Source organism: Oryzias latipes, chromosome 20, assembly GCF_002234675.1.
Source record: "Oryzias latipes chromosome 20, ASM223467v1".
In the NCBI taxonomy this organism is placed as follows: domain Eukaryota; kingdom Metazoa; phylum Chordata; class Actinopteri; order Beloniformes; family Adrianichthyidae; genus Oryzias; species Oryzias latipes.
The window spans coordinates 20,722,262-20,734,307 of record NC_019878.2 but is presented as its reverse complement, the minus strand read 5'-3'; the positions used below and the strand labels follow the sequence as shown (position 1 = coordinate 20,734,307).

Here is a 12,046-nt window from a genome sequence, read left to right as displayed (position 1 = left end):
TTAGTACACACACCCCTCCCCCCTCAATATATACATCCCAACATAAACACACACACATGCACACACACACCCTCTTAAACACACATATACGCACACACATTTTGCAAGGAAGGTGGGACCTAGGACCATCTGTCCCCTGCCTCTTCCCTGGTGGGGGGTACGGGCCCCTTTGGAGCGGCGGCCGTGTCCCCGGGGTGCCGGCTTCCTGGGCCCGGCGGTGCTCTCTCCGCGCGGTGGGGGGGTTCACATTACATCTGAGCCGGGGGTGTTGGTGTCCCTGGGGGGTGGGTTCTGGTCCTTGCTCCTGAGCGCTGGGCCCCGCCTAACTTCCAACTGTGGCCGAGCCTGGTCGGGCCATATTTACAACACCCCTTGTGGGCCCTCTTTTTTCCCCGGGGTTCCCCCCTCCTGGGCGGGGGCGGCGGGCCCCTGCCTTGCTCCTCCCTGGACCAACCGTGGGCCGGGCGGATGGCTGCCTGGAGTGCGGGGCGGGTCTCCCTTGGGGGGTCCTGGCTCGTACCTGGGGTTGGGGCGGGGGGATGCCCGGAACTCCTGGGTGGTGGTGGGGTGCTCATCTGGGGCTGTGGGCGTCCCTCTCCGGTGGGGCCCTGCGTTGGGCTCTCCCGGCGCGGCGGGGGGGCTGTTCTCCTGGTTGGGCTGGGGCGGCCCTCTCTTTCCCTCTGTGCCTCCCTGCTCTCTGGCTCTGGGGGGCCTTGCGGCGGTCCTGCTGGCCCTGGCCTGGGTGGCGGGCTTGGTCGCCCGGGCGGCGGTTGTTCCCTGCCGGTTTCCGTGTGGCGTGGGGGGGATTCCGGCTGCCGCTGTTGCTGCGGTGGGGGTCTTGGGGTGGGGATGGCTGGGCGCTCTCCTTCCTTCTTTACACATTCCACCATCCATATTAGAAGAACATGAGCACTCACCTGAGCACGGGTGTTGGCTCACCTTTGCACTGGCGGCTTGCGTGACTGAATGACTGAAATGTTTCACACTAGTTGGTTTTAAGGCATAAGTATGCGTGTGAGCACTATCTGTTTTGTGTACATGTCGACAGATGGACATTTTTGCAACTAGCAGGTGTGTTTGACACTTGGGTGTGTGTGTGGACAGGCTCCGCCCTTTTTGTACTGCATTTGAGCCTTACCATGGTGATTAACAACCAGTAAACTTGTTGCTCTATGCTGCTTCATGGTCTTATCCCCCTTCCCCTCCTACTATCACCCTCCTTCCCCCCCTCTTTCTAACGTCCCTCTCTCTTCTTCCCCTCTTTCCTTTTCCGTCCGGTCCAACACCAAAGATCTTCAAACATGTTTGAAATTAATAAAGTTTGGCCTCAATTACAAAAGGGGTTTATTCAGACATACCTTTGGTTTGTCTGAAGATTAATAACCCCTCTTGTTAAAGTAAAATATGTCCAACACAAGAGGCCCTCAGCTCTCATCTGTTTGCCCAGCTGTTGGACAGGACAAGGTAAAAAGGAAAAAAAAAAAAAAAAAAAAAGAAATCAGGGGGAATAGGGATGAAATTTGAAAATAGCCCTTGATATGAGGATTCTTTTTAGGATGTGTCAACTTTCACTAAGATCATATTCTCATTTTCCCCCCCACATTTTGCTTCGAAACGAATCATTTCCACTTATTACACTAGTTTTATGTCACTGCAATCAAAATGTACTACAATTATGTTCATCAAACTCAAACATACAAACAATTATCTTAGAACTAGTAAAATAAAATCTTAATATAGGGCTATATACTATTCAATTCGAGGTCATTCTATCTTACAGCTTTTTTAGCTCATTTTTCCTTTTTGAATGCTTTTGTGGAACTATTCCAAGATTGGTAAGTGATACTGACTTGCTGCATGGACAGATCATTTTACTACTTTCTGAAGATTTTCTTCTTAAAATGTGTGTTCTTTTCCTATTTTAGTCTACCTCTATTTGCAGTGAACAAAAGGCGTTTCGACTGCACAGGGGTTAAGTCAGTGGCGCTGCCCGGCTGAGCTAACCTCTTAAAGGAGCAGCAGTCAAGTGAGGCGGAAGAGATCCACCCTGACATGTCTAACTAGTGTGGAAGCATTGGGTACTTCCCCCGGGAGCCCACCCTTTGGGGGTGTAATGAACACAGTCATTTCCCTAATTTGTATCATGCCGAAAAAATGAAAAAATGAAGCCAGCGAACAATATCGCTGAGTGTTTTCATCAGAAACGACAGGCGTGCCTTTGATTGGCAAGTACACGGGGTCTCATTACTGCAGGTGAGTGGGATGCCGACCTTTATGAGGAAGCCTGAGTGCTGTTTTGTGTTTCCTGTGGAACAATGCTCTCACCTCACCATTAGAAGTCTGCTCTCTGATGTGATGTGCTGCCTGGCTTTCTGCTCACAGCAAATAAGATGGGATATGCTTATTAATATGAAAGCACTCCAGTAAACTAGCTTCTTGCATTACCTTTGAGTGAGTCATGGAGGAGAGGAGTAGACGTACGACTTTGTTCTGCTTCCTCCCATTGAGCATTACAAGCAAAAACCTTTGATGCTGCTGGTTTTACAAACAAGGTAATCATGCTTTTCTTGTTATGAGGTCTAGTGAAATGAAAACCCATTTAAAATGCATGGAAAAGTTACCATCAAGAGCAAGCTGGGAAGCTGCAGCATCGGCAGATGCTTGTCGAATCTCTAAATTGTGAAAATCATGAAGGATCTCTTTCTTCTCATCAGCTGTCATATTTACAGACCTCCAGCATGACCCAAGCCAGTTTCGCCTTTGTGGAGTCAGCTAGAATCGGGTGCACTCTTGTCACAAAAGATAACTTCCCTCCCTTGTTTAGTTTAATTTGTTTTTACTGCTTGTTTGCTGGCATTAATCATTCTGACAAACAACCAGCTCCCATGTTTACGGAGTCTGCCACAAGATGCTGCTCAGTTTTATTTAAACAACTGCTCTAACTTTACAGCAGAACCCCATTACAGTGATAGTTATTCATCACAGTCTGAGACTGCAGGAAACCAGACCCCCTGACAGAACGCATTCTCATTCTGGTCATGATCAGAAATACTTTGAAAATAAAACAACCATTTAATGGGAAAACTGTAATTCTAATGTAAGACATATGGGGGATATTTATACAGTCAAACCTGAAAACTGAAATAAAAGAGATGCAATCCTGAATGTGCAGCAGAAAATTCCTCCACTGTCCGATCCACACTGCTAACTATTTGATACTTGGAAAGATTGAAAACCTTGTTTTGAGACATTCAATATGCATTACCAGGTTTAAATTGTTTATTCTTCTCTTTGCTCGACACCTTTCCAGTTTATGATAAAAAAAATCAGTGCAGTTTATGTAATATTTATTATATGTAAATGTAATACAATATAATTTTTTGTCTCATTAAGAGATTTAGAAATAAGGAAGTTAGTAACTAAAAGTAATTTTGCTCCAAACTTTTGACAATAGAAAGCTTGATTTAAGACTAAAAAACTAAAATTGCGCTGTAGGTTTGGGCTTAAGGATGTAATTCTGAAGTTCAGTTTGTCATTATTTTGGAAATCAAAACACTAGATTTAAGTTCTAAGAAAAAGTGCTAGTTTTAGATTTACATAGTATCCTATTTTGTTCACTTTTTGTTCTAAAATAAGTCATTTCTACTAGCTTTTGTCATTGTAATCTAAATAAGATACAATATGTTCATAGAAAACTGAAAAATAAAAACCATGTGGTGAGAACCTACAAAAAAATACTTGTTATAGGGCTGTATAACAGTCAAATTGAGGTAATTCTATCAAACAGTTAGCTTATTTTTCCTGAGTTTGGATGCATGGATGGATCATTATACAGCTTTCTAGTGATTTTCTTCTAAAGATGAGTGTTTTTCCCCCCTATGTTTAGGCTAACTCTTTTTTAAGTGTAAATAGTCTCGCTAGAAATAAGTCAAATATTCAGAAAATAAGGAATATTTCTACTAAATAAGCAAAAACGACAGAAAAACTGCCAATGAGGTTAGACAAATTATTTTACCAAGACTTTGTATTTCAAGAAAAACAGTTCTAGTCACTACGAAATGTTTCTTAAAGTACGATTACATTGCTACTGAAAAACTTTCTTGATAAGATTTTCTTCTTTTTCTTTCTATAAGATTCAGTTTTTGCAGTGTAGGGATACAATCCAAAACAAAAAAACTGTGATTTAGTGGAAAAATTGTCATTCTGAAGTGACGTTTACACAGAAACTAAATCCTGAATGCGGAGTATGAATTTCCTCCATCGTCTACTCCAAGAGGCTAACAGCCTCATTAGTGGGTCATTAAATGCCTCATTAGCCATTGGCCGGGCTCCTCCCTTCTGCGCCTCTCTGTTGTCTTGTCTCTGATCTGTTGCTAATTAGACAGCAGGGTTAAGTGCCGTAAAGCACACTTGCTCAGGCGGTTGTGAAATGCGTCGACCGCTCTCTGGAGACACAGCTGCACTGTATTATATGTGCGATTAATCAGTCCTGGACGCCCAAAGCAGCAGTGATGGAGGGACGGTGAGGGAAGGGGGGGGGGGGGGGGGCGGGGTTAGAGGCCAGAGCTGCAGTTGTCTGACAGAGGTGCTGTGCCAGCAGGCCTCATTCAGCAGAACTGTGATGAGCTCAGACAGGGGAGAGTGGAGGAGCGCCTCATGGCCAGAAGGGGCCTGGACACAGTCAAGACATTTAGCTTCACTCGTGACTTATGTCACTTCTCTCCACGGAGGTCCCTTCAATGCATCGCCTTCAGATAAAAGGACGTGCGAACAGCCAGTCTGTCAGACCGCTCGCTCAAAAAAAATAATTAAATAAATAAAGATCTGCCGTGGAGGCATTTCCACGTTTTTTTCTTCTCTCCGCCCATTTCTCAGAGCTCACAGGGTTGAGACTGTTTGCTGGTTGGTTGCGAACAGCAAAGAGACACAGTTTTTGAATTCCGACACCCTGACAACGTGTTGGTCGTTGAGTTGGATGGATCACTGAAGCCTCCGGGTTGTCCCTCATGCGCCGAGGAGATCTGTCGACGTGCGAGTCAGACAAGCCTGCCGGGCCCATTATCGTCCACCACTGACGGATACATTTAAAGGCTCGTTGGACAGATGTGGGGTTTATTCAAAGCTCTGCCCACAGTGATGGCTGCTGTTATTTATGCATGTTTGTGTCCATTAGGCTTCTACTTCCACATTTCCTCACTGAGTGCTGCAGTCCGTCCATTTCCTCACATGATGGGAGTCTTTCCTGCACTTTTGTGCTGCACTGGCATTATTGTAATCGGCATCCCCCCCCCAAAAAAAACACACTGCTTTACATGGAGCTTGGCATCTTTTTACATTAGTGCATCTCTCATCTAAGATTTATGGCTGACAGTTTTCCCCATCCATCCTTCAATCTAATGGTATAAAAGAGACAATGTTTTAAACATTAAAATGAAAACCATTTACAACTATGATCAAAAGAGAACACTTGGGCATTAAAGTTTAAAAGGCAAGGATAAGTACATCCATGAGGATGGACAGATTAGGTGGAAAAGAGATATAAAAAAAAGTAAAGTACAGAGTACTCCTTTGCTCAGGAAAGAGCCATAAAGTGCTTTTGCGCTGCAAAACGCTGACCTGTAATTAATATGGTTTTTCCTTTGGGCAATTTCAGGATAGATGCATTTTGGGACACAAACCCCGGAAGAGTTCTTACCTCTTCAAAGCAATTTTTACACACAAACATACAAAAAAAAACTATCTTATGTCAGGCAATACATGTAAAACCCTTATATTACAAACCATTTTTGGTGTTTTGTGTTCACCAAGTTGTTGTTTAAAGAGGTTTTTCCATTCAATTTCACCTGGATGTTCCTTTAAAAAGCATGTTTTTTTACTTTATTTTTTTCCCCCTAAGATGTGACACTAATGCACACTGCCCTTTTTCTCACCTTGCAGATTCTGGAGGGGGAGCGTCATGATGCCACCCGCAGCGGCAGCCGCCACCAGGCTCTGGATGTTGGCTGTAGGCAGGGAGAGCACCAGTCCCTGCTGCCCACCCAGGTGTCCACCCGCATTGAAGGGGATGAGGATGGGCTGATTCATGCCGGGTGCCGCCCCGGACATCACACCACCTACAGCGTTGGCCAATTGCTGGGCCACTAAGAGAGACTGGAGAGGAAACACACAACCGCACAGCAGCAGTGGTTAGACCAACAAACCCTTTACCCTTATAATTGATCATTCTTATTAAAATGAAGCCCGTTGATATATAACATATATTAAACACAGTTAGATTTTAAACATTGCTGCTTTTTTTTGATCATTACTAACCATTCATTAATAAAGAAATGCTCACTGACACTGAAAATAATGTTGTCAACATGTTCTTGTGGCATTTTTATGATGATGTAGGACATATATAAGGAATATAAAGTTTTAAATTGCATTTCTGAGTAATTCTTTATTCAAATCAATGTAAAACAAGAGCAGAAGAAAAAGGGAAATTTGAAAACGATCGTATTTGTTACGTCAAAAATATGCGTGGCGGGCCATAAGCTCCTAACTCCAAAGCTCTAATGATCTGGAAGGGGAAGAGGGGGCGGGGTTGGTCCGCACCAATGGTCCCACTCACAACCTCAGAGGCGAATTTGTGATCGACAAGATCCATCTGCAAATTTAGTTTTTCCCCATCTGAGCTGGCGTATGTCTCAAAACTGTACGGCTGGATAGCTCGGATATTGCTCGCCACTTTTGTTACACGAGTAAAGTTAGGTTTAGGTTGTGAGGGGCTGTAAGCTAGCGGGACAGTGTTAAAGATGCACTGTGTTCCGCCCGCAACTCAGTGGCAAATCTCCTGCTGCTCTGCAGAAACTATGTCCTATAGAAAACGACAGGTTTTTCGATTTTGGCTAAAAACAGCATAAAAGGCCACTACACTGCAAAAACTGAATATTAAAAGGGTAAAAATACCTTTGTTTCAAGATATATTGTTTGATTTTCTGTTTGTTTTGCAAGAAAAAAAATGTTGGTAAAAAATAATCATAGAAAACATCTTTTAGTGACTAGATTTTCCCCCCAAAATAAGAATTTTTGTTGAGATCTTTTTTCTTATACCATTGGCAGATTATTATTATTTATTTTTTTTAGTTATTTTTTTACTTATTTTTAAGGGGCCTGTTTTTTGCAGCGTGGGAACACTGTCAAAAAAGCTCAAAAGATGAACACCATGGGGGTCTTTAAAGTTAAAATCATGCTATTTTTACATTTTTTATGCAAAAGTTATTGTTTTAATTCCACATAACAGAATGAGAATACAAAGCTTTTCTTGTTGTTGTTGTTTTTTTTCTTTTAAAACACTTTGATTCACTTCAGTTTGGCATATTTTCAGCAGAAGTGAAGGACGTAAATGAAAACTAAAATAACAATTTAGATGCTTTTTTTTTTAGGTAAAAAGCTGATTTGGCAACCTTGAAAAAAAATACTATTGGGTGTTAATTCATAGCTAAACGCGATTAAGTTATATATATATATTTAACAGAGTAAATTCTGCAATGGTTATTAATGATTTTTTGTGGAACTGTCCCAATTAAACATGCAAATATACCTAACTGATTTTTTTTCAGTAATCAGTGCTTTCTTCTGACTGCAGCTGCATGCAGCTCTGCTCTGCTATGCTGCCGATTACCAGTCAAAACAGAAATCAAGCCCCTCTCTCTGCAGAAAAGCTGAGAAATGTTCCTGTTTTCACAGAATGCAAAATGGTTCAGGGTTCACAAATTGCACAGATTGTATTCATCAAAGAACAATGTGCTTAAAATATGCAGCGCTTTTCAAAAACATAGCAGCAGCAGTTGCTCTTTTGATGGTAAGACGTCTTGTTTCTTCCAAGATATTTTTTATTTCAAATACTCTGGAAGTGGAATGTGCGGAGACAAAAAAAGAGATATTATTAGGAGAATTTCTCTGAGATGATCTGCACGACTCAAAAAAGTCTCAGCAATGGGTTTAGAGCTGCACGAGCTGGAGCCAGAAGTGGATTTATTTAGGTTACACATTTAGGATACTTTTTTATTTTTAAGTATGTTAATGTTTTGGGGTTTAGGGAAGTACATGGAGACCAACAAAACCTGGAATGTTAATTTTTTTTTTTTTTAAATCATTATATTAGCTTATGTTACATCCACAGCAAATTCCGGAGAGAGTCGGTTCATGCACTGTGAATAAAGTTAACAAGCCTTTAACGCCAAATGTCAGCTCTCTGCTCTGATTTGCATGGTGTATCTGCAGCTTGGGCAGGACGCAGAACAGGCTGACTGGTGGGAAGAGTCCACCCCACTCACAAAGCCGGGTGCTTCTAGGTGACAGGCCCGTCATTGTGATAACACTGCATGAAGGGGAGTGCATGCACCCGTTCGGACGTGCACGTGAGTCCAACATTTCCACAGATGAATGCTTGTTTGCTTTCAGATGTTAGATGATAAAATCAGGAAGGAAGAAAAGGATTGCAGGATTGTTGCATTTTCTTTGATAGCAGCATTTAGCTCAAAATAAATGTATGAATAACTCAGAGGAACCTCAATGGAGGCTAATAAAGGCGAGGAATTTGTTGGCTGCTTGTGGCATATGGTTAATCTCACTTTTTTTCTTCGAAATGTAATCTCAAATCAAAGCAGCATGTAATCAAAGGCAAGTCTTTCAAACAAAATGAGACATCCCCACTTGACAGCGAAGACAGCCTCTCACAGAAAAGAATAGCTTTAAAAGACAATCGTACAATTATGAGATGCAGGCCTCTTTTTTTATCATTACAGGCAGCTGCCAAAAAAAAAAAGAAGCCAGACAGAGAAAACAAGAGGTGTAGAAAAAACAAAATTCTGTCAAATACCTCAATATTTTATTTGGCAATTCTTGTATTGATTTCAAATCAAATTTTAATTAATTATCTGTGAGCAAACATATTTTTAAGCGTCTTACTTGTGTGGTCCACCTAACCCCTCAACCGCTAGTTGGCAGCACACCGAGCCTCTTTCTGGAGCTCTGCACCAAAACAACAACAAGATCTCACGAGAACCATCTCGCGGTCAATGTTCACTCATTAGTTTTGTAGTTCTTGCCGTAACAGAGCTCAAAGATAAATGTACAATCCACCAACACTGTGTGTATCAAAACTCCAAAACCACCAAGTAAGTACTGGCACCAAGGCATACAGAGCTACCAGTTTTGTTGCTTTGTTTCGGATGTGTCAATCATTTATATTTTTCTCCATTTTGCTGTACAGTTGTAGCCAACCAGGAAGTTCGGAGCTCTGTAGGAATGGACTACATGGAAAGTGTGCGACTTCTTTGCACTTTGCGCTTCAGCATCCGCTGATCCCTCTCCGCCAGCTTACGTGGTCTACCACTTGGTGGCTGAGTTGCTGTTGTTCCCAAACTCTTCTGTTCTGATAGAGATGACAGTTGATTGTGGAATATTTTGGAGTGAGGACATTTCACCACTGGATTTGTTGCATAGTTCCACGCTGGAATTCATTGAGCTCCTCAGAGCGGACCTTTCTTTCACAAATGTTTGTGAAAACAGTCTAGTACTTGTACACCTGTGGCCAGGCCAAGTGATGAGTACACCTGATTCTGATCTTTTGGATGGGTGAGTCAATACTTTTGGTAATATAGTGTACACATTTAGATTGTAGAAATAACAAAAGTGCCAAAAAAAAAATTAATTACCTCGACACAATCCAAGCATCCTTAGTTTAGATTTATAAGCCGTTCACTTTGTGCCTTTTAGCTTGAAACTCCAGGCTCTCCTCTCCATAGGAGCTGGTGGAAAGCTGCTGTAAAATGCTTGGCAGCCCTGACAGCTGAGTGTTGAGAAGTGGTCTCCTAGGGGCCCACACAGACGCACAAACAAGGGTGTGTGTTGGTGTCCAGAAGAGCAAGCTGCCCCGCTCGTGCCTGGATGTGGTACCCAGCCTCTCTACCCATCGCAGAAGAGAGGGGGGGTAAGGTCCCTCTGTCTGCATGGAAGCTCTGGCACTGAGAAATTGGCCATAATCACCCAGATAGCAGACTTTCGTCATCCTAACTGTGAGTGGGAAACTGAAGGAAGGTAGATTCATGTTGTGTAAACTACCATTGGATAATGGCTGTTCGAACAATATCTGGCTCTGGAGCGAGAATCTATCAAAACATATTGATCCTGGAACAAGAGAATTGGGAATGGCATGCGGAGCGCCTTTGTTTCTGAAAAGTGTTGGCTTCACAGAGACTGTACTGACAGCATTAATATATTAGACAGTGACTGTTGAGAGCCGCCTGCTGAGGCTCAGGCTGGAACTGCTGCCTGCTTCAGCGCCTCTTCCTCCTGAGTTCCCGTCTGCGACAAGAGCGCAATCCACGCACAATCAGAGAAGTGCTTTTAATTAAGCTCTTTTTTTTCCTAAACCTAACAGCAGATTTAGTATTTCTCTGGGGATTTCTCGCATTTCCAGCCCTCCCATCGTCTTGTGTTTCCTCTTTTGTCTGAGCTGATGAGGATTGATTGTCATTGAGTATCACTGAGAACAGGGAAAATGGCTTTATTAAAGAGGGTGGAGGAAACCTGACGCTCCGTGTGTTTGTGTGTGTTGAGCGCTGACATTGAGCAACCCTAATGAGTTAGATGTTTATTAGACATCGCTGGAGAACAAGGCCACTAAATCCAATCAGATGCGATTGAGATATTAACGAGGCAGCGGGCTCGGACTCTTTGCTCTCTTCGTGTTTTGACAGGGCCTGTAGTGTCAGCTCATTAGTGCCACGACTCAATTACCTCTAAAGATGATGTGCGATGACTGAATACTTTACCATTTCACACTGTAGCATTCCCAGAGGCTTCTTAAGAATTTGACTTACCTTTCCCACATAAATGCGTGTTTTTTTTTTAAATAAATGAATAAAATAAATGCTTGGTTTGTCAATGAGCTTACAAAAAAGTGCTAAAGTTCACACTTCGATACAGAAAATTCAGGTACATATAGACTTGCTCATGTTTTTTTAGTCAAAATCAAAAAGCTGCAGAGCAACCCCATCCTCCTTCCCCTCCTCATTGTTTAAGTGGTGTCCTGTTAGCTTACAGCCCCTAACACCCCCAACCTAACATTACAGATCGAACAAAAAAGGTGAGTAATATCTGAGATATCCAATCGTTCAATTTTGAGCCAGATTCCAGGTCAGACGAGCAAGACGTACATGGATCTCTCTGCAAGTAGATGCATCAGAATGAAGCAGAGCAGGGAGCTTGTGGCCCGACCAGAGTATTTTTCACAATCTTTTTTCAAACTGAATTTTCTTGTCAGCTCCTGATTTACAATGATTTGAATAAAGAAATAATCAGGAATGCAATTTTTACATATTAAGATGTTACATGTTAACAATAAACATGTTAATAACAACAAAAACATGATTTTCATTGCAGTGGATCTTTAAAAAAAACAACAAGATCCTCAATGGTGGCAAAGTAGGGATTTGTGATTATTATCTGCTTGATACAAATGATTCCTTTTAGATTAATAAAGTTTCTAAAATAGAAAACAATCTGGAAAAAACCTAGGAAAATTTAAACCCCCCAAATTGTATTTTGTTTCCTCAAATAAACTGTTTTAAAATCCCCCAAAGAGTCTGTAATTGATAAGCTTCCAACTGCAAGATATTTTTTTGTCATTTTGCAACATGACATGCGGATTCTGCCATGCTTAGGAATCCAGTAGCAACGAGGTAAAGACGGGAAAAGAGTTTCTCCTCCATGTAATGAAGTGAAACTGTTTGTGTTTGCAAATATCTGAGTTTCCTCATTCCATGAGCCGATGTTGCTTCCAGTCAAATTCAAGACAACCTATATAAGTCTGAGGGAAATATTTAGAAGTTTTTTCCTGTATATGTGCAGATATGCAAAAAAGAATTTGTAAATATACTCTGCTCAGAGGAAGAAGGAGCTAGAGTAAAGTCCCTCATCCCTTTACTCTCCTGCTCATTCATGTCACAACAGGAGGGTGTAGTTTGAGCTTTTGTCCAGAGGTCACTTTTTGCAT

At 42.1% G+C, this 12,046-nt stretch overlaps 1 protein-coding gene across 2 annotated transcripts in view; it reads right to left on the bottom strand.

The window, feature by feature from the left end:
• pou6f2 (POU class 6 homeobox 2) overlaps positions 1 to 12,046 on the bottom strand; it is an 88,226-nt gene that overhangs the window by 51,707 nt on the left and 24,473 nt on the right. For both annotated transcript variants that reach the window (XM_023950118.1, XM_023950117.1), the window contains exon 4: positions 5,931 to 6,150. In XM_023950118.1, the coding sequence (XP_023805886.1) occupies positions 5,931 to 6,150 (220 nt within the window). The remainder of the gene's footprint in view (positions 1 to 5,930; positions 6,151 to 12,046) is intronic.